At 36.7% G+C, this 23,282-nt stretch overlaps 1 protein-coding gene across 1 annotated transcript; it reads left to right on the top strand.

The window, feature by feature from the left end:
• The first annotated feature begins 15,452 nt into the window (after window positions 1-15,452).
• On the top strand, window positions 15,453-19,949 carry LOC146735520 (uncharacterized). The gene has a single exon (XM_085505889.1). The coding sequence runs from the start codon at window positions 15,453-15,455 to the stop codon at window positions 19,947-19,949; it is 4,497 nt and encodes a 1,498-aa protein (XP_085362015.1).
• The last annotated feature ends 3,333 nt before the right edge of the window (window positions 19,950-23,282 follow it).

Raw genomic sequence — 23,282 nt, 5'->3', positions numbered from 1 at the left:
AATTACTTCTGTTTTTTTATTATTCTGTCTTGATGCATTATGAAAAGAATGAATAGAATAATCTACGAGTTACTGAATGGAAATATCACTGAGTTTGCGCCAATTCAACAGCAAAAGCAATATTCTTAACATGTTTACTGCCTAAATGGCAACAAGGAGTTTCAAACTCTAATACAAAAAGAGGATAACCATGAAGGTTCCTTCCCTAGTTTAAAATAACCAGTTGTGTACCCATAATACATCACTTAACTTTTCATTGTAATAGGTTTCAACCCTCCTGATGAGAGATGTCCCAAAGTTGAATGCCTTTCAAAGAAATCAATTGCATACAAAATATCTGGTAAGTTTTGTTCATCGGTATATAACATAAATTCATTGATCGTGCATATAGAATCAGAAATATCGTGCCCTTGCACACAGTCAGATGCACTTCAAGCTTACACAGTTTGGTTTTACTTTTACGAATTCGCGTAAATGTCTTAAGCATAATTACTCAAAAAACTTGTATATTTTGGTGTTTCTCCTTGAAATATTGCATGTATTTTTGTTTTTTGAAGTAAATCAAATTTAAACAGTTTGGTCGAAAGATGTATAATTAGTCCACATTTTGTGTAACCATTAGTCTGGTGTTTCAAATTGCAAATTGTGCATTTGAATTGTAAATCATATTTAACTGAAACTAAAGTAACGTTTGAAAATATATTCGATTAGGTTCAATTATAATCATTTGATGTGACACGAAACATCACCACCACCATCCATCAATTTTGGAATATTCAATATGTCACGGGGAACATCGCCACTTTTCTCAATTCACAGTTGTATCTATTACTCAGTAAGGTTATAGAAGTGTACATACATTCTCCTACAATCTTGTGTTTTGGATGGCACTGATATGTGTTTCACTAATGGAGTATTTGAATTTGATAGTATAACAGTATTTCTGGAATAGGGTGATGTCATGACCATTCTAATATGCATTGCATTACGTCACATTTGGTAGTTGTTTAGTTTGGTCAATAGCATTACGATTATCTACGAGTCTCACGTCAGAGGCTCTGGTCAATTTGTTTTTACAAAGTTTCTGTAAAACACCCAATGTTTTATTTTGAAACATTTATTTGTTCGTTCGTACAATGTATATAAGTTTCATTTGATGACCATTGCAGACATTAACAGACGATCGCAGTACAGACGATTTATTATAATATATTATGTGTGTTTTTAATTTAAACAGTGTGTTTGCAATTACAAAAGAGTGTTTAATTGACAATCCCGAAAGCCCCCCCCCCGATCCACAGTGCAGACAAGTATATAGATGTTAAGAATGGTCAGCAGCCATAATGTTATGTATTTTGAATGTTACATGACTCGTGAGCTAGATTTCAATCTGGAAATCATCGTGTACATGCGAGTCAGTTCAACAAATCACAAGACAGTTTTTACATTATTCTTTATTAGTATGTTAAGGTAGCGAGAAGGGAAATTTTCACTTTTTCCTTGATTTTTCAAAAATTTATAAAACGGTTACTTTATACTTTGATACATCATCGAAGGTTTTCAAAACATCGAAATTGCGAAATAACGTTGCTCAAATTAGTGTTTTAAAACGCTAACTGCAACTACAACTGGATATTTGCATAATGTTTATCTTTGGAACGGTTTAAACGATAACATCTTATCTGTATACTCTGTTGTTGACGATTCTGATATAACGGATGATAAGCTCCCTGTGACAAACAATGCGTGTTTATCTAACGTCCATTGTCAGCATTATTGTCAGTCGATACTTAGTCGGAGAAACATGGTCACACAGTACTCATTTCGCCCAACCTTCCGCTTTTACATCGACCGCTTATCGCTTAATTTCCGAACACGCGGTCATGTCCGACCGGAAACCGACCGCATTTTTTGTTTCGCTCGCTCGCTCATTCAAAACATCGACCGCTCGCCCAAACACTGATCACTGGCACATGAGTGGTCGAAATGGTAGTTTTGATAGTAAAGTGTGAACATACAATTAGTATTAACTATTATTAAATTCTGAACGACACTTCAAATCTAATAGTTGTATGACACTTGTATCGTGAAAGCAACTGAACTGGGACCTTTTGTTACGTGTTTTGGGTGCTTGTTCTAGATGTAATATTTTATTTTATTTTAATGAGACAGTTACGTGAAAAAAGCATAGGTAACTCCTTTTGACAGAGCAGAGAAACGAGGAAATGTTCATGATTAATTATAAAAATATCAATACCAATACACAGGAAAAAATTGACATTAATTTTTCAAAATTAAGTCACGATTAGTGAATGAGTTCGGTCTATACGTACCATAAAAGTGTTTTGACAAAAAATATTTTCGACTAAAAACGGCCACATGCTCTGAAAAAATCGAACAGAGCATGTATGAATAATTTACTGGGCTTCAAAAAAAGTTTCAAATTTAGTTATAGCCATAAATATTTGGTGGCCAGTCGATGAACAATTCGAAACTCAGGATTCACACGGAAGTCCTTCAGTGCTGAAAACCATCGACCCTACTCTGGTTTACTTTATTTCACAACTTGCAAAGAAAACTGATTCGCCGTGGACTCTAATGTACTAGTACCTCAGCCTAGTCTTTTATTTTTGAACTGAGGTCAAATCCCATTCGTCTGTCAAAATATACCGATGTTTTTCAGCGAATATATTTGAAGCCTGTCACAGCACAAAAAAAACTATGTGAATAGACGCCGGAGATTGAATGGTACGACGACCCTTAATTAGCGTCAAATATGCTTTGTTACAAAATCATTGATTGGCTGAAAGTTACGTGATCGGAGCACGACCTGGGTCACAGAACCATATTTTTTCGTATTATCAACTGGACTTTGCAAGAGAATCACAACCACATTTACAATCTTTTTTAGCGCGGAAGTTGCCCACAAATGTCGAATAAAATAAAGCTAGCGATTGCTAAGAATGGTTGTTAATATTTTCTCCGATGCTCTTCGAATTTTTATTTTTTTTGATTTCAAGGTAAGAAATGGCTAGTTGAAGTTGCATCGACTTCAAGGCGGCTGTTTCTCCGCGAACAACTCTAGCTCTGTTGTAGTTTTGCAATGTAAAATAAAATATATATTATAATAATAATAATACTTGTTTAATTATTTTGAGTTTCGGCCCACAAATTACGGAGATGATCCCCATGAATTACGGTCAATGTTTGTCCTGTCTCGGCTGATTGTGTTGATCGACGTCTAAACTCAGTATGGTCGACAAGCATTCCAAACAATCGAAATTATCAACGAAAGAAGATATTTTTCTAGATATTTACAAACATACTGTCATGACAAACATATGTAAAATTAACAAATACACAAAGAGGTGTAATATAATGTTTTATTTTAGGATTAGAAATATTTTCTTTCACTCAGCCAATGCATGGAACTGCCATTTAGCTTCATGGTCCTTCAGCTTGTCTTCGCCTCGGGGGAAAATAACAATAATTATACAAAACACAATGCGAAGACTCAACAATCAGGAAAGAAAACCAGACAACCATGTTGTACTTGTGTTGAAATACATTTTGTATTTCACGTCAGAATATTGTTTAAAATAAAATATTCAGTCCAAGCTAAATCGAGGTCAAAGGGTCAGATTGCGTGCACATAGTTATAGATAGTTAAAACAAAAAGTATTTGAATTTTTGTCAGCTGTTCAACATCTATAAAAAAACAGAAAAATAATTATAAGACAATGTGAACCTCGGAAACTTTTCTGTTAGCCCGGATTATTCTGTTAGCCCGGCGATATTTCGGGGTTTGCGCTGTCGAAAATAAAGCGGAAATTGTCGGGTCGAATTCACCAAGCGGTCGCAAAAGCGAGAGAAAAAGGTGATTGGAATGCGAAAGCGGGCGGGAGGTTGTGCGAAATGTGTACTGTAACTTTGCGCAACTTTCTTTTAAATCGTTTTATTTTCCAAGTCAATATTGTATTTTACTAATACCATTTTTCTTACGCGATGGCGAGGAAAAGAAAGAAAGCGCTGACAGACGAGGCAAAGTAAAATCTGCCACTTAGTGTCGCACTCTGACACGGCAATTTTTTTCAAACATCAGCCCTTTTGTTTCACCATGAAAAGCAGTTTTCTTCATTTTTCACGCTCGAGCTTGAAATTATTCATTATCTGCACTCTTTATGAGTTGTATGATATCAGTGGTTTATATGTTTGGCCATTTTTAGTGTATATTTATAATAATGCAGCAAATATACAGTGTTTTATTATCCAAAACTGTTTTTCGCGTTTTTCTCGAGTTGATGTTTTGATTCAGTACGACTCATTGGGACCGCCGCCAAATCAATTGCGTTCGGACTAGGACATTCAATCTCGCAGTCATCGTTCAAAAGATAATGATGGTGCGAAATATGTCTGATTTTTTCAAGAAAATGCTTTGTCACAGAATAATAGTTACAGGTGCCAAGTATGGAATAATTAGGGGACAAAAACACAAACCTGCGTAGAAATCGGAAGAATAGGTATTTTGATTATCGGAGACGCATTTCAATGGACTTGATTACAGACAATAAATTGCGCAAATTTCATCGGAAAATTGCGCATTGTGCTCTCGCAATCGCGGACTCAGTCATTTTTACAAGGTTTGTCATTTTTGTGGTCACTTGGTAATTACGTAAACATTGACACTCCAGTTTGTGCAAACTTGTCCCTCTATACTTAGGCTTTTGAAATATATATGCTTAATTACGGTTCTGAATGAGACAATAGACAGAGAATGCTTTAATCAAAAACGCCATCAAACCCTTCTCGCTACCTTAAGGAAGTTAAGTGTACACCCATTAGCTTCTCTTAAGTACTCATAATAACAACCACTAAATGAAACATTGAGAGACTAATCATTGAATATGTTTGACTACTATTTCAGAGATACATTGAAAAAAAATATTGTTTTGCAATAAAAATATTCACTCATGATATGTTATTGACCGAATTTGTAAATTCACATAATCAGCTTGTTTCAGCTGTTATGGTAACTCCTTTAGGTTTAATTTATATAACATGATTACATCATGACTTATGAGTTAGATTGAGCTTCATGTTGGTAGTCATGGTAACCAGTGATGTTATGTTACTAAATTACTTGTTTTGGATAGAATATGTATTGAAACACACACACATGTTCACAATATAATGCCACATAGTGTTTCACTATTATCCAAAAGCATGTTATTATGAATAATTAATTATAATATTCTCAAGTATTAAGTGCATTAACGATTTTGGCAACAATGGTCATGTGTTTTTGTCTTACACAACATTTCGTGATGATACATAAATAGGTGAGTTTCCGTTTTCGCATAAAGCGTGTTAAATGCGGATAGCAAGTCTGCTGCAAAAAATAGATTTGATTTTGAACATGAATTTATTCTGTTATAGTTAAACATTGAAACGCCAAATTCCAAGGGGGAAGCATTGTTACTTCAGCAAAATTATAGCACTTTATTAAACGAGGAAATACCTTAGAAATACTGTGCGTTTGTGCGAAATGTTGACGTCACTGCGACTGTGTGTTTTTTTGCGTTCGATTTTACGCATAAATTAGGACCTGGGTGTGATCTGAAAATGGTCTATTAACAAACTTATTATTGTACGACATACACTCATCAAATTAATGTTGCATATATCCCAGTGAATTGGTCGAATTGATTAAAAAACTTTTTGTTTTGTTGTCAGTAAACTGATGCGGTATGTACAGCAGGCCTCTGCTGTGAACTCGCTTATTTATTATTCTATTTTTGAATTAGTAAACACAGGCATATACTATATATATATATTATTTTGTAATAAAAATATAAAACAATATGTCATTCCATTACTTTCATAACCATGTTCTTCAGTTCTGGGTTCTGTAACAAGAAAATTTCTAATTAACTAATTGATGCAAAAGTACTTCTACTCTGTCTACTACGATGGACATTAATGATGGCGTCGCCATTGTTTAATGCCCTTCACATGACGACCCACTTTCCCGTACACACAGAAAATAAAGCAAAAAATATGCATTGTCAGTGTACAAAAGCTTCCTCATTGATATACATTATACTAGTTTGCTATATCATAAGAGCACGCTTGTAATTTGTTAAGAATGTTACATGTTTAAATAAACTAATCTGAATATGTGATATTGATGGACAGCGTACCATGCTTTTATAATGAGAAAACATGTATCGAAAGTTGAATGTATCGTTATGGGTAATGAGGTAAAACAATACCTATGTTGACATGCATCTATATTTGTATGTGATATTTTACACCCCTTCGTTATTTTGTTATGCATAATGTTTTTGATATTGGAAATGAGGATGATATTCACTTGCATTCACAATCACATTTCTCCAGTTGATACTATTTCTCTTTTTTATTTGTTTGCAGGAAAATGAATTCCACACTACTTTACGATGTTACAAACACGACAGCTGAAACTAACGCTTATTTAAATTTTTGTAATCCTGCTTATAAAAATACTGATTACTTTATTGGGTTTGCCATCATCCTTGTCATAGGCATTGTTCTGAACTCTTCGTTTATGTATGTAGTGTTTACAGTACCCTCCATGAGAAATTCGACAAATCTGTTGCTGATAAATCTTGGGGTAGCCGATATATTGTCCAATATGTTCAGTATTGGATTTATAGGTTGTTTGTCCATGTTTCGTAAGAGCTGTCCCCTAATAAAAGATCGTACACATTGGTGCATATACAATTTTCCTTTCCAACTTGCAATCATGACGAGCATCTGCACGATTGTAGTGATTAGTATAGAACGATACTTGGCAATTTGCAGACCTATTGCTTACAAAACGAAAGGTTTAGACAGAAAAGGAAGAATAATTCCGTTTGTCGTTTTCACCTGGATAGTAGCAACCATTTTGATAATTCCTAACAACGTAAGAGAGTGCACCAGTTTATATATTGATCACGCCAGAAACTACGTGATGCATGGTTTTTTGATTTTGACATACGTTCTTGTAGTGTGTATTGTCACAATTGCATATACAAAAATCACCCGCAAGATGAACGATTACAAGAAGAGCCAAATAAGCAGCCAGCTAGAAGAGAAGGAACAAGTGATCAGAGTCTGTATCGCAACATCAGTCGTGTTCTTCATTTTAGTGACGCCGCGCATTTTGAACAGCACCCTGGCAATCATTGCGCATATCGGAAATGACGTGATCACGATGCAGGTATTCACTTGTACCGACTTCGTCACCTACCATCTCTTGTTTTTGAACTCATCAGTCAACTCTATCATTTATAACGTCGCCAGTAAAAAAATATCGATCTGCATTCAAACAAGCCTTCTGTTCTTGTTTTATACGGGAGCATAATATCAACAACGTGAATTCGGTGTCATCGCACAACAACGTCCCGCAGACTTTACGGTCCCGGCTACGTGGCGAATCTGAAGAATACCTTGATATGAATAATGAGCTCATAAAAAGTGTCTCTATCTGTGAATTCGCGTGTCAGGGTGGTATTTCTGCACCCTATAATATAGAAGATGAAACTAATGATACAAAGCTGTAAAAGTTATGAAATCTTGGCGTTATGTTTGATATGTTCGGAGGTTCTGTAATATTTTCTTTAACCGTAATAAGCCAATATATATCATAACGTGATTTTATTTTATGAATTATATTATAATATTGACTTGACTCAAAGATAGAGAGCGTCATCTTAATAATTATTAATAATTATTAATTATCATAATATTACTTTATATGAAATAGTCCATAAGGATGTTTTTGTTTTTCAACATTTAATCTGTAAAAGATATTCAGATTTGTCTCATTACATTTAATTAAAAGTATGCGTGTTGTCATTTGTTTATTAATAAATAAGTTGTACTGCTCATATGTAATTAACTTGATGTACTGTAAATATGAAGTCATATACTGTTTGTACAATATTTCACTTGCTTCTTATGGAAGTAGTGGCCAAGTTTATTTGTAGTTATTATTTTGAATTTCGCAATCAAGCATATATTTAGTCTTTAAAGTAAATTATGAAACACTAATAGTTCTTAATGTGTTCTTTATCTGTTTAGTGCGAACGACATTACGGTATTTTAATGTCATTTTATGTTTAAAATTGTATTATTGATATCACCATTGTAACCAGTATGTTATCTTTAACTTGCAATGGGACATTAAAGATCGCTTCTTATCAAATGTTATCCATATATTCAATAAAAACAGTTTTCGTTGATGCAACAAAGTACTGCACATCATGTTCCATTGTCTACAACGAGAACATCCCATCGCCGATAAGGTTTCCAGTGGATGACATTTTACTTAAACAACTAAAACACTTCGGTTTCATAGTGTTTGATCTGTCTACCAGCACAACAATCTCAATCACAGCTACAGTAATTGTACATTGGTTTACAGTGACTTACAAAATGTAACATCAAGAGACTGAACAGAACTGCATCATATATATATGCCATATATATGCATGTAATTTATTAAGTATCGTGATATTCGATACTGACATTATGTATTTTATGGTTAGGTGTTTATTTTCGAACATATATTCAATAAAAACACTACTGTTGCATATATCATGCGACTGCACCTTCGCGAATTACACTTTTACCATAAAAAAACATTGCGTCTGACAATTTAATGCTCGCCAAATGAATAATGTCAGCAAAAGTGTAAGCCAACGCAACGGTGCAAGTCGATACGCTGTTGATATGACATAGGTATGGAAATTAAAATAACACCTCAATCTCTAGAACAGTATTGTTCGTTACAGTAGCTCTGATCTCACACGAGCAATCCAACTATCGCGATGTCGGCAATGTCTAACTATGGAATTTGTGCTACATCACGTTAGGTCAAGGTTACTATCATGATTGACAACAATGCTTTCGTCATATTGTGCAATCCTCATTCTACAATTCTGGCGAATCCAATCTGTGAACATCCTAACACTCAATAGAAACAATAAACAATTATCCATGTTCTATGTTCAAGGTATAATAGAAAGACAAACTCAGACTTAAGTATTAACGACCAATTAAGAAAATCGGTACACACAAAATTGTTAAGATAAATATAGTTAACACTATACGACAAATTCGACACATCATAAGTTTCAGAGTGACAAAACATTCCGCAATTAGAAAAAAACAGTTCTTTGTTGAACAAAAAGTGAAATTTTCTTTATATCACTGCATTCGTATACACAGTAGGTTTGGTATAACTATCATCAATTGGTAGTTTTTAACACACACAGTGATTATTCATCTACACGAGATTGAAAAATCTTCATTAGGTTGTCGGTACCGAATATATAAAATGATGGCATAAGCTCAGGTTATATTACTCCGGCTGCATCCGTCTGTTTTCTCCACTTCGGTACCAACAACTGCAGAACATTTGATATACGATGCATCTGTGTCCGACATTGAACGTGGTATATACACCACACAACGAGGAGAAAGTTTAACAATGGCGGCATTGAAAACACATTTCTTTCTCTATTGAGTATCCAAGTAGTCTATGCTTCACTGTTTAATGAAAGTTTGTTGTCGAGCTGGCGACTTCAGTGCACCTCGTTTCAACTTGTCTTTTGAAAACTCGACAAAAGCTAGTTTTTATTCAAGTAACGCCAGCCAAAGCAGAAAGTCAATCAGCATACATGTTTCAATGACTTAACATTGTGCTTATTTCGGTTGAAGTTGAATACTTATAAGCAGGGTTTTAGGGGTTGACCAGATACACCCAATTAGTATAAACATATACAACAGTGGTCATCAGTAGTTACTTGTATACTGATAATATTTCTGAGAGTTTATTCCGACACATAAGTAAATTTCGGGGTGTGAATTACTGCTTCGATGGCTTCAAAATTACAATGTAACATTTTGCCAGTTCTCGTTGATGCAACAAAGTACTGCACATCATGTTCATTGGTCTACAACGAGAACATCCTATCGCCGATAAGGTTTCCAGTGAATGATATTTTACTCAAACAACTAAAACACTTTGTTTCCAAAGTGTTTGATCTGTCTACCAGCACAACAATCTCAATCACAGCTACAGTAATTGTACATTGATTTACTGTGACTTACAAAATATAACATCAAGAGACAGAACAGAACTGCATCAGCAAATACCTACATATTTTCGACGTTTGAATTAACCAGTTGCCATATATAGGCATGTAATTTATTAAGTATCGTGATCTTCGATACTGACATTATGTATTTTATGATTAGGTGTTTATTTTCGAACATTAGACTTATAGTGGGCGGAAAATGAATCGTATACACTTTTATATCTTTTCAGCTGTAAAACGACATTTCAATGCTTACTATTTGCGCTAACTTAAGGTTGTGTCTCGATAAAAAAAAGGTTCTCTTGGCAAACTGAGTTGCATACAATGTGAAAGTAATATGTCTACCTGTATTTTTATGTGAAATGTTCATATACAAATTGCCTGTCGTGGTTCAATGTATCAGACATTGTATCAGACGAACATTGAGTGGAAGGTTTGATTTTTCAAAAACTGACAACTCACGAGAAATCAGGAGTCTGCTGCAGCGATTGTCAATCGTATGTATTAATACAACTACTTCTATACAAAGTAACATTGACGTGCATCGGAAATGTCATTCATTGATTACGACAATATGATAATGCCCATAACAATCTGTATTCGCGTTCTGATGTAATATTAAAGTTCTACCATTTCTGATAGACTTTGTGCAGTGGCTATCTGTTGATTGTGTGTAATCCATAACATATAGTATGCTCATCGGCAGAGTTGTAGAATTGTATTACCGGGAGAAACTTGATACACATAGGAACTTATTATAACGCAAGTATTCAAGATTACTGCCAGAATACTCTTAAAGATTAGTGCACATTATCGCCAGTGAATTATTGTTACATTACTGTTAAAGATTACTGTTGAGTGGCAATGGTGCATTATTTAACCTTAATGTCAGAGATTACTGTGAATTAAGAAATTGTTAGGGCTTTGTTAGTGCATTATAATTGGTACATTACTGATAGTGCATAATTGTTGCATTATTGTTAAAGATTAGTGTTAAAGATAAAATTAGTGTGCAGTATTTAGCCCTAATATTTGACATTACTGTGAATTAATAAGTTCTAAGGGTTTTGGTAGTACATTATAATTGGTGAATTATTGTTAGAAATTGCTGATCAGAAATTGCTACACATTTTAATTAGGAAATTACTTAATTTTTAACTTGTATTGCTCGATCTACTAATTACTTTTACTGTAATTATCAGTAATATCATAGTGTAATTGTTAGCCAAAATTTATTGATGCATATGAATTATTCATTCGAGAACTTGCTTCAGTTAGGGCGTTTAATATATTTCTATGCTGATTTGGGTATATCAAGTTATAACACTTAATGTTAAGTTAACTTCATTTATTGGGTACATAATGTTGCATTTAAATACCTGTGTCATTGTGTTTGTCTTTCTCGCCTAAGTCCATTATTTGTACCGCGTAGGTAATCCAACCAAGATTTTTTTGAACCCAGTGAAAGTTGCGTGGTCAACCTGTTCGGAAACTATATTTCTCTTGTGTATGAATTGTGTATGGATCGCTATACACTATTAAAACACTCAGTAATATGTAATATTCTTGTGGGCGGCACATGTATCGTAATTATGCTGCTACCTCCAAGGCTATTATCTTATCTTACTCCTCCGCTTTTAATAGGGTATACTGGCTGACATGCGGTGTAAGTATCATAAAACCACCACGTTGTATGTTGTAACTTTTCTTCTTTATTTTATACCTAATCAGAAATATTGTAAACAGACGATACTTTTGTGTTGAAGCAATGTTGCCTCCAAATCAGATATGTATTGCTTGCAGCACAGCGACAGTATTTCTGTCTTGGTGTACGAAACAAGTTCCCTGTCACGGTAAATCGTGTGATGAATACAACTACAGTAGTTGAAGAAGAACTCTTACTCCTACACAATTCCTATTTTTTCCTGAAAGCACAATCCTGCTTTCTCTGTCTGTTACTTTGAAGATATACCCCAATACATCCCAACGCCACCGAATCGTGTAGATATTTCCGAAGTCGTAGTAAGTCAATGTACTATTCCTGTAGCTGTATTGAGATTGTTGAGTCGGTAGATAGAAAAACACCATGAAAATAGTCGTTTTCTGTTTTCTGTGCTGTTATTTGAGTAAAATATTCTTAATGGGAATGTTATCTCATCGGCAGGAGAATAGATTTTGTGTGTGGTACTTTGAACATCAACGAAACCTGATAAAAAGTAAAAATGCAAACTCCGAAATAGCAACTCACGACAAATGTCTTCGAAACGAGCTTCTAGAAAGATTGTTAGTATATCTGGTGAACTTGTTATATATGTTTATGCAAATTGAGTGTATCTTGTCAACTTCTATAACCCTGCTTAAATGTATTCAATTTTAGGCGAAACCACCACAGTACTAAGCCATCAAACAACTTTCCTCTTTGCCTGGAGTTAATGTGACACTTGTCGCCATGCCTTTGTGGAGGTTATAAGAGACAACCTGAAAATGTTGACATAGTGACGCAAACTCTGTTGACTGGCATGATATATTGACATATTCATCAACTGATGTAGCTATTCCGAGTCAAAGATATGAATACAATATATGGAAGTCGCCAGGCCGGGCCACGAACATACAGCGAAACGTAGACAGGCATTCAAAACGAAAATAACTAATTTTCCACCTTGCCAGTGTTAAACTTTTGCTTTATTTCTTTATTCTGTTTGGAAAACATGAATAAATAATTTACTCATTAAAATTGTAACCAACCTCGTTCAATTTCGGAGTGAAGACGAATCGTCTATCAAATGTACTGGAACCTATTTTCTGTATTGAAGCACAGAAACAGACAGATGCGTCTCTACCCCAGTCCCTTACTGGGGTAGAGACGCATCGGCCATGTCAGACATATCACCCATTCTTTCCATATTAGGTATTTACAGTTCCTTATAAGGTAGAATGAAGATACCACAGTATTACAACACTAAAATATACAGAGACAAAAGCAATTATCACGGCACTCTTACTCTCAACGAGACAATTTTAATTGAGGTATATAACAGTTTATTCAAAAAGATCAACTGGCGCACTCAGTAACATTACAATAAGACAAATCGAAACTCGTGCACTTATTATTATATGATAGTATTATTTGGTTTTCGGTGATTTCCGTTCTCAGTGCCCACGTGTTGTGAGACGTACAGCGGTATTTCCGATAGAAAGTCACATGTAAAAATAAATATTTACAAAATGAAAAAAAAACTGTCTATACTATTGTGAAGGTTGGTCACGTCATGATAATTTTTTTTACGTTGATGCTTTTTCACTAATAACGCGGTAAGGCAAAGTTTATGTATGCCCCAAGCCAAACAATAATGCCTATTGATTATTAGTCCACATGCGCTGAATAATAAAAATTACAGTTCGTCATTTGGCATACATTTACTTGTAACATAAGTAACAAAGACGTAATCTCCAATCCTATCATTGTTGTTAAAATTGTCCCAAGTAATTGTATTAACCGCGAGACGTTCCTGGTAATCACGCGAACAGCGAACATGCCAACGGCTGCAGCGATTGCATGTTTACTCTGCCACGCCTTAGAGTTTTATTGTAGAGTTTGTAAGATATAATAACAGAAGATAGAGAGAAGTGGACAGCGACGCGTAACCTCGGCTGACATAATGAAAGAATAAAGCTGGACTATCTGTGGTGAGGTAATGTGCATCATTTGTTCGAAATTAATAGTCGACTTATATTTAGTTTCATGGATGAAGAGAATGCTGTGCTGGTAACGTGACGAACAAGGTAAAAATTGTACTCGTAGTTGCTCGAATATTTGAACTTACATAAGCAATGTTGCACTAAACTTGTTTACACTACACTGTCACGAATGTCAAACATTAAATCATGTTTATGTTGTATGTCGTGATGGTGGCGTTTTGTGTTTGTCTTACGGCGATAGATAGGCAATGTTGTTTTTGGCGATAGATAATTGTTAAATATAGAGTGGCAAGATGTTTCTTTTAGTCAGCACTAGGGAAGCGGACTTTGATAGAACCCGATCTGAACGTTCATGTGATCAAATGTGGATGTCCGATCTTGTAGGTACCACAGTAAGCCATTGAATAATATTGCATCATGGGAGTTTGTGATCTATTCTGGAGGACGTCGGTTCGCCGTTGTTGGCAGTATACCATTTTTTACGTGTCTACTAATCACGCGTTTGCAAGTAACGTTAGAACAATACACGGTGTATTGTCATACAAATTAATGTATTGTGATCTACGGAATGTGCATCATAAAGATAATTCTATTGGCCAATTCCGGCCTACTGCAGTTAACGAGTGGGGAAACTCGCCAGTGAATGACATTCCCGATTTTGGTTCTGAACTGGATGCGCCTTCTAATTTATGTTACTGGCTACGGAGGTGTACTGCGGTGCAAGGGAATCCACCCGGACCACTCTCCTTCTACAAGTTACGAATATTGGACAGATAAACTCTGTAATTGATTGGTATCGTGCTCGACTGAGTGTGCAGCGTGTATTCTACGACTACAGTGCTTCTGACTGCGTTTTGTAATTACCGTCGTCGCCACCGTTAGCACAGAGTCTGACTCGCTGGAAAATACACCGTTATCACGCAAAGACCCGTTTTCATCTAGTTTGAAGAAACTGTATGTAGGTAGGGCTGTGTCCGATCGCCAGTATATTATTTGCGTCCGTTGTTTGTTATGTATGTTTGTCTCTTAGTTTTATGCATGCATGTAAGATTCTATGTTAGACAATTATTTACATTATCGATTTAGGCATTTCCTCGTAATAGTATAACGTAATCCACTACCCTTTTTCCGTGTGGAAATATTACAATATTATTACTGAATTATATTTCTAGTGTTATATTTTTTGTGTAACAAAACAACGTGTACCCCACTACCCCTTGTAACGGGTCAGGCATTTCCTGCCCATCTTTTAGGTGTGTGGAATAAAGTACGTTGTTTAAACCTTACTCGTGTAGCGTGTACTTGTTGTTTATGTCGCATATAAATTATATAACTGTCCTAAGTTTCGAATTATTAAAGGACCCAGTTCACAGGGGTGTTATTGGTGTCATTTGTTTGGGACAATTTGAAACCTTAGCTCAACCCAACTAGCACCCTGTGACATTTTGGTGGCAGCGGTGGGATTCATAGGTTTATAAATCAATTGGTTAAATTTATGAATTCATTGAGTACATTTATAAAGCCATTAATTATATCGAAACAAATCTATCAGTTGTTGTTGGATTGAGTGCGACATATCAACAATTCCTTGCTACAATTAATCGACTAGATTAAATTTATAACATGGATATTGATGTGGGAAAGTTAAAGCAAACTGGGGAAGAATTGGGTTATGAGGGGCCTGCCCTAACAAAATTTATTCAGGAAGAGAGAAGTAGATTAATCATTGAATTTAAAGAGAATCAACAACATGCTAGGGAGGCAAGAAAGGCAGAGAGGGAAGAGGCAAAGGCACAAAGAGAGGCAGAGGAACGGTCTGAAAAAAGAAAGTTTGAAGAAAAAGAGAGGGAAAGGCAATTTGAATTAGAAAGAATAAAAACAGAAATAACCGTGAGAGCAGAGGGAACTGGTGGCCAATCCCAGGATTCATATATGATGGGTGCTAAACTTCCTAAACTGTCAGAATTTAAGGAGGGCGAGGATATGGATGCGTTTTTGGTTCGATTCGAGGTATTTGCTAAAAGTCAACACTGGTCAGAAGATGTATGGGGCGTAGGTTTAGGTGCACTTTTGACTGGTAAAGCGCTTGCAGTGTATGTTAGTCTTCCTGTAGAAGATTTAGCAGACTATAAAGCAGTCAAGGATGCCTTGTTAAAACTATACGATTTGAATGAGGAGGGATTTAGATACAAATTTAGGCAAGCAACACCTGGGAACATGGAAACGGCGGCTCAGTTTATGGTAAGGTTAGGAAATTATTTGGCAAGATGGGTGGAATTATCGGGCCTTGACAAAACGTATGAAAACATTTTGGATTTGGTGACAAGAGAACAGTTCATAAACACATGTAGTCCCGATTTGGCTTTATTCCTTCATGAGCGGAAGCCAAAGAATTGTCATGAAATGGCTGAATTAGCCGATCGTTATAGGGAAGCTCGTCTGTTTAGAAACCACAGAACCCCTCGTAATGTTAATGTCAACACTGATGCTTCTTTTGATCCTGGCCAGAAACAAACTGGTAAAGGTAAGCAGAATCATAGTAAAAATGGTTCACGGCGAAAAGAGACCCGGACATGTTTTAAATGCCATAAGGTAGGTCATATTGCACCAGATTGTCGTAGTCGTGCAATGAAGTCAGCAGCTGTTGAGGTTGAAGGTGAGAGCAAGCAGATCTCAGCAACCTGCGTGGTCACTCATGCAGATGGTAATAAGTGTTGTAGGCCCAAAGCAGGTAAGTTAACTCTGAAATGTGGCCATGATTTACCATTGTTTAGTTTGTCTAGTGTTAATGCCAAGTCACAAACTACAAGTTCGAAAATGCCTGTGGTAGAGGGTACCATTGGTAAGTATAAAATTAAGGTGTTAAGAGATTCTGGGTGTAGTGGTGTGGTCGTTAGAACCAGCTTAGTAGAATCTAATCAGTTTACAGGAGAGGTTCGAACCTGTTTGTTAATGGACGGTTCGTATCGCAGTGCTCCTGTGGCAAAGTTGTATGTCAACACGCCTTATTTTAAAGGATGGGTTGAAGCTCTGTGCATGAAGCAGCCAATCTATGATTTGGTTATTGGAAATATAGAAGGCGCAAGAGAGCCGGGTGACCCAGATCATGATTGGCCACATGTAGAAATAGGTCTGAAAGTTGACCGAGAGAGTAATGATACAAGAGATCATGAAATGGTCCAAGCTGTACAAACTAGAGCACAGATAAAGGCTCAGAGTAAGCCTGTCCGTCCTCTTATAGTAAAAGAGTTTAAGGAAACTGATGGGGTTGAGTCACACCCTGTTACTGTTGAGGTGCTCAGGGAAGCGCAGCGAACAGATTCAAGTTTAGTTCAAGTTCGTAAGTGGGTGGAGTCGGGCGAAGAGAAAATTTCAGGGAGAGGCAACAAGTCCAAATTTGTGGTGAGCAAAGGTCTCATCTACAGGTTGTATCAATCACCTAAGTTAGGTCAGGGAAGTCGTGTTAAACAACTTGTAGTGCCTACAAAATTTCGCAACGAAGTAATGAGATTGGGGCATGATTGTTTATTATCTGGTCATCTTGGGACCCAGAAAACAGTTGACAAGATCTTAACACAATTCTATTGGCCTGCAATGCATGGCGACATCCAAAGATATTGTCAGTCTTGTGATGTATGTCAGCGTACGTTTCCTAAAGGGAAGGTTGGTAAAGTACCCTTGGGGATAACGCCTCTTATAGACGTACCTTTCAAACGGGTTGCGATTGATTTGGTCGGGCCTATTGATCCCGTAACAGATAAGGGTAATAGATATATTTTGACGTTTATGGATTACGCCACAAGATATCCCGAGGCGGTGCCTTTGAAACGAATCACAACAGAGGTTGTCTCTGAAGCTTTAGTTGGAATTTACAGTCGGTTGGGTGTACCTGAACAGATATTGACTGATCTTGGAACCCAATTTGTGGGTGACCTGATGAAGGAGGTAAGTCGTCTTTTGTCAATTAGGCGGATTACTACCACTCCTTATCATCCAGCGTGCAATGGACTTGTGGAAAGGTTCAATGGAACTTTGAAAACAATGCTCCGTAAAATGTGTGATGAAAGACCAAAGGACTGGGATCGGTATGTAGATCCATTATTATTTGCCTATAGGGAAGCACGAAATGAGAGCCTTGGCTTTTCACCATTCGAACTCTTGTATGGAAGAACGGTCAGAGGTCCCATGTCAATTCTGAGAGAATTGTGGACAGGTGAGTCTACTTCTGGAGAGGTGAAGTCAACCTACCAGTATGTGTTGGATCTGCGTGACAGATTAGAAGAAACGTGTAAACTCGCTAGAATGGAGTTATCTAAAGCCCAGTCACGATACAAATTTCATTATGACAAAAAGGCCAAACAGCGTCAATTTGAGGTAGGTGATCATGTTCTACTACTGCTCCCTACAGCACACGACAAGTTAAGAATGCAGTGGCAAGGGCCTTACATTGTGAAGGAGAGAGTGGGTCAGATGGACTATCGGATTGAAAGGAAAGGTAAGATTAAGCTTTATCATGCTAACCTGTTAAAAAAATACGAGTTGAGATCGGAAGAGCCTGTGAATAAACATATGGGCGTATTGGAGTGTGTTGGTGTTGGATTAATCGATGGTCACGAGTTGGACGATTCGTGGGCAGACGATCCAAGTCGAGAGACTGCCGACTTAGTAGAAACCATCACTATTGCAGGTAAGGAAAGCATTAAAGATGTGCACATCTGGGAAGGGTTAGACGACGAACAAGCGAAGGTAGTTAGCATGCTACTTGTGAAATTTGCTGACACTTTGTCGGATATTCCTGGTAAATGTAGAGTAGGGCAACATAATATTCATTTGACCTCCGATGTGCCAATCAGATCACGTCCATATCCCCTGCCATATGCCTTGGAGAAGACAGTAAGGGATGAAATCCAAACTATGTTGAAAATGGGGGTCATTGAACAATCAAACTCCCCATATTGCTCCCCAATCGTACTCATTAAGAAAAAGGATGACGCAATTAGGTTCTGTATCGATTTTCGGAAGTTGAACAAGATTACCATTTTCGATGCAGAACCAATGCCAAATCCCGAGGAAATGTTTGCCCAATTGGCTAAAGGCAAGTATTTTACCAAATTAGACCTAGCAAAAGGGTTCTGGCAAATACCACTGGCACCAAAGGCCAAGGAAAAGACCGCATTCCAGACTCGTTTGGGCCTTTTCCAATTTATTTACATGCCCTTTGGACTTGTAAATAGTCCGTCCTCGTTTAGTCGCATTATGCGTGTGGTTCTCAAGGGCTTAGATGGAAAGGTGGTGAACATGGTTGATGATATCTTGATTTATACAGAAACTTGGGTAGAGCACATGACTATTTTTGCAGAGGTTCTAACTCGTTTAAAAAACGCAGGGTTGACGGCAAAGCCAAGTAAATGTTTCATAGGATATAATAGCTTAGAGTTTGTAGGTCATCAGGTGGGTCATGGGCTGTTACGAATGATACCTGAAAAGGTTGAAGCACTCTTGCAGGCAAAACGCCCATGTACAATAAAACAAGTCCGATCATTTCTGGGTATGGCTGGGTATTACCAAAAATTCGTACCTAATTTTTCCACTATAGCAGCCCCCCTGAGTGATCTAACAAGAAAGGGACAGCCTAAAAAGGTGAATTGGGGTGAGCCACAGCAAAAATCTTTTGATGATTTGAAGGAAATGTTGAGTAGACAACCTGTGCTGAGTTTACCAAATTTTGCGGAACCATTCATAATACGCACAGACGCGTCTAACTGCGGACTAGGAGCAGTTTTATTGCAAAATAAAGGTGACCATGCATTTCCTATTGCCTATGCAAGTAGAAAATTATTGGATAGGGAAACCTCTTATTCAGTCATTGAAAAGGAATGCCTTGCACTTGTGTGGGGAATACATAAATTTCAGAGATACTTGCATGGACGGGAATTTGTGATTGAAACAGATCACCAACCGTTAATATATTTGAACCGTGCCAAAGTTTTGAATGGCAGATTAATGCGCTGGGCTCTTTCCCTACAACCTTATAAGTATAGAATAGTAGCTATAAAAGGGTCTCATAATATTGGTGCTGATTATTTAAGTCGCAGCACTGGTGCAGAGACCGATAACTAATGATATAATGATTGACAATCCTGACTTCTTAGATGAAGACTACGTTTCATCTTAAAGGGGGAGTTGTGTCACGAATGTCAAACATTAAATCATGTTTATGTTGTATGTCGTGATGGTGGCGTTTTGTGTTTGTCTTACGGCGATATATAGGCAATGTTGTTTTTGGCGATAGATAATTGTTAAATATAGAGTGGCAAGATGTTTCTTTTAGTCAGCACTAGGGAAGCGGACTTTGATAGAACCCGATCTGAACGTTCATGTGATCAAATGTGGATGTCCGATCTTGTAGGTACCACAGTAAGCCATTGAATAATATTGCATCATGGGAGTTTGTGATCTATTCTGGAGGACGTCGGTTCGCCGTTGTTGGCAGTATACCATTTTTTACGTGTCTACTAATCACGCGTTTGCAAGTAACGTTAGAACAATACACGGTGTATTGTCATACAAATTAATGTATTGTGATCTACGGAATGTGCATCATAAAGATAATTCTATTGGCCAATTCCGGCCTACTGCAGTTAACGAGTGGGGAAACTCGCCAGTGAATGACATTCCCGATTTTGGTTCTGAACTGGATGCGCCTTCTAATTTATGTTACTGGCTACGGAGGTGTACTGCGGTGCAAGGGAATCCACCCGGACCACTCTCCTTCTACAAGTTACGAATATTGGACAGATAAACTCTGTAATTGATTGGTATCGTGCTCGACTGAGTGTGCAGCGTGTATTCTACGACTACAGTGCTTCTGACTGCGTTTTGTAATTACCGTCGTCGCCACCGTTAGCACAGACTCGCTGGAAAATACACCGTTATCACGCAAAGACCCGTTTTCATCTAGTTTGAAGAAACTGTATGTAGGTAGGGCTGTGTCCGATCGCCAGTATATTATTTGCGTCCGTTGTTTGTTATGTATGTTTGTCTCTTAGAATCTTGCATGCATGCATAAAACTATGTTAGACAATTATTTACATTATCGATTTAGGCATTTCCTCGTAATAGTATAACGTAATCCACTACCCTTTTTCCGTGTGGAAATATTACAATATTATTACTGAATTATATTTCTAGTGTTATATTTTTTGTGTAACAAAACAACGTGTACCCCACTACCCCTTGTAACGGGTCAGGCATTTCCTGCCCATCTTTTAGGTGTGTGGAATAAAGTACGTTGTTTAAACCTTACTCGTGTAGCGTGTACTTGTTGTTTATGTCGCATATAAATTATATAACTGTCCTAAGTTTCGAATTATTAAAGGACCCAGTTCACAGGGGTGTTATGGGTGTCATTTGTTTGGGACAATTTGAAACCTTAGCTCAACCCAACTAGCACCCTGTGACATACACGCTGAACGGGTTTAATGTTATGTGAATCTTCAGAAATACTATGAGGTTACTACGAGGATTACCCAAACAGTGCGCGATCGCATTGATATCCGCTGCGAGTCGGTCGATACTTACGCTGTATTGTCTTCGTGCATACTTTACAGTATCCTCGTATTAATCTTATTATTATACATCTTCTCCCCCCAAGAATATGTCATGGGAATGCCGAAATGCAATACCTTTATAGTTTTTTTAGCTAACTTTTGTGTGGGAGGTCTGGTCAAACGCATTGGCAGACATGTTTTTTTTAGTATCAGGGTACGCTTCGGCGAGTAATCGTCCCATATTTAAATTTTCTAATATGGTAGGATAAAAATACCCAGTACAATACCGCAAAAATACGGCACGCTGTAACTCATGACGTTGCGGTGACAGATGTTTAATAATAAATACTATACGGATAATGGAGTTTTATTCCTTCACCAATAACGCACGTAAAATTTGGCTTGAATCGAGATTGCCATGAGTAACGCATTAATAATATTCTGTCTTCAACATCAATGTGCAAAACTTCAGTATCCATCGCGACGTATACATCGCGTGTTAAACTCACTGTGCCGTGTATCTTCTTTCGCCACACAACACCCAGCAATAGTCATTATATGCCGTGACATCCGTGGAAACAGTCGTATCTTGTCTCCTATACAATTCATTACACAAACTCGATATGTGACATATATTAATTACGGTTAGTTTCTAAATGATATACTAACATTATATATTCATATATACATGCGTGATATAGCAGAGCAACATTGCCCAATGGTAAGCATGTATTTAATTATTAAAGACAATGGAAATTACGATTGAATACTATTTTTAAATTATAGTCATTTCTAGCAACTGCACTGGTGCATCCGAGGACTAAGTCTGGCTACAATGAAACACACACAATAACGGACAGATATCCAGCGAGTATATAATTAGGATTATGTTATGAAATATGAACATTAATTATTTATTTATACACGCATGACGTGGCGGAACAATAATCAGTATATATGTAAAGAGCTAAGAATAATTATGTTCTGTGATAACTATTCACCCGAATACAGACAAAAGCTTATCACCACAAAGACCTCGTGCCTTACCGTTCTAATTCTAGTATCCGATCTGAATTTACAGTGAAAATAAGTAAATTTTAATAATCTTATCTAAAATACCCCGAGAACTATTAGTCATTCGGATCAAGAAAACAAAACTTAGAGACAAATAGACTTTTGACAACTTAAAAGTATTTTTTTCTAATGTTTTAGTGCAATATTAATTTTCTTGCCCATTTTTTTATCATACGACGGTAACTAATTAATTTTTACCATTTTTTCAACTTTCCATGCCAAATTGCTTCTGCTTTTTGTATATTACTATGTAGTCCTGACGCATTATGAGAAGAATGAATAGAATAATCTACGAGTTACTGCATGGAAATATCACTGAGTTTGCGTGAGAAAGTGGGCAAGTCAATTCATCAGCAAAAGCAATATTCTTAACATGTTTACCGCCTATCTGAATTCAGTATATATGGGGAAAACATCAAATGAAAACAAGGAGTTTCAAACTCTAATACAAAAAGAGGATAACCATGAAGGTTCCCTCCATAATTTAAAATAACCAGTTGTGTACCCATAATACATCACTTAACTTTTCATTGTAATAGGTTTCAACCCTCCGGATGAGAGATGTCCCAAAGTTGAATGCCAAAAGACACTGATAAAGGAAATCAATCGCATACAAAATATCTGGTACGTTTTTTCATCGGTATGTAATATTATTTCATGGATCGTGCATATAGAATCAGAAATGTCGTGCCCTTACACACAGCCAAATGTACTTAATTTTACGATTTTTTTTGTAGTAAATCAAATTGAAACAGTTTGGTCGAAAGATGTATAATTAATCCACATTTTGCGTAACTATGGGTCTAACTATTTGAAATTGCAAAATCGT

Source organism: Saccoglossus kowalevskii, chromosome 12 (genome assembly GCF_978046115.1).
Source record: "Saccoglossus kowalevskii chromosome 12, keSacKowa6.1, whole genome shotgun sequence".
Lineage (NCBI taxonomy): Eukaryota > Metazoa > Hemichordata > Enteropneusta > Harrimaniidae > Saccoglossus > Saccoglossus kowalevskii.
This window is presented reverse-complemented; position numbering and strand designations above follow the sequence as displayed.

What these genes read in the sequence shown, in the direction of transcription:
- LOC146735520 (XM_085505889.1), top strand. Translation starts at nt 15,453, where the DNA reads ATGGATATTGATGTGGGAAAGTTAAAGCAAACTGGGGAAGAATTGGGT.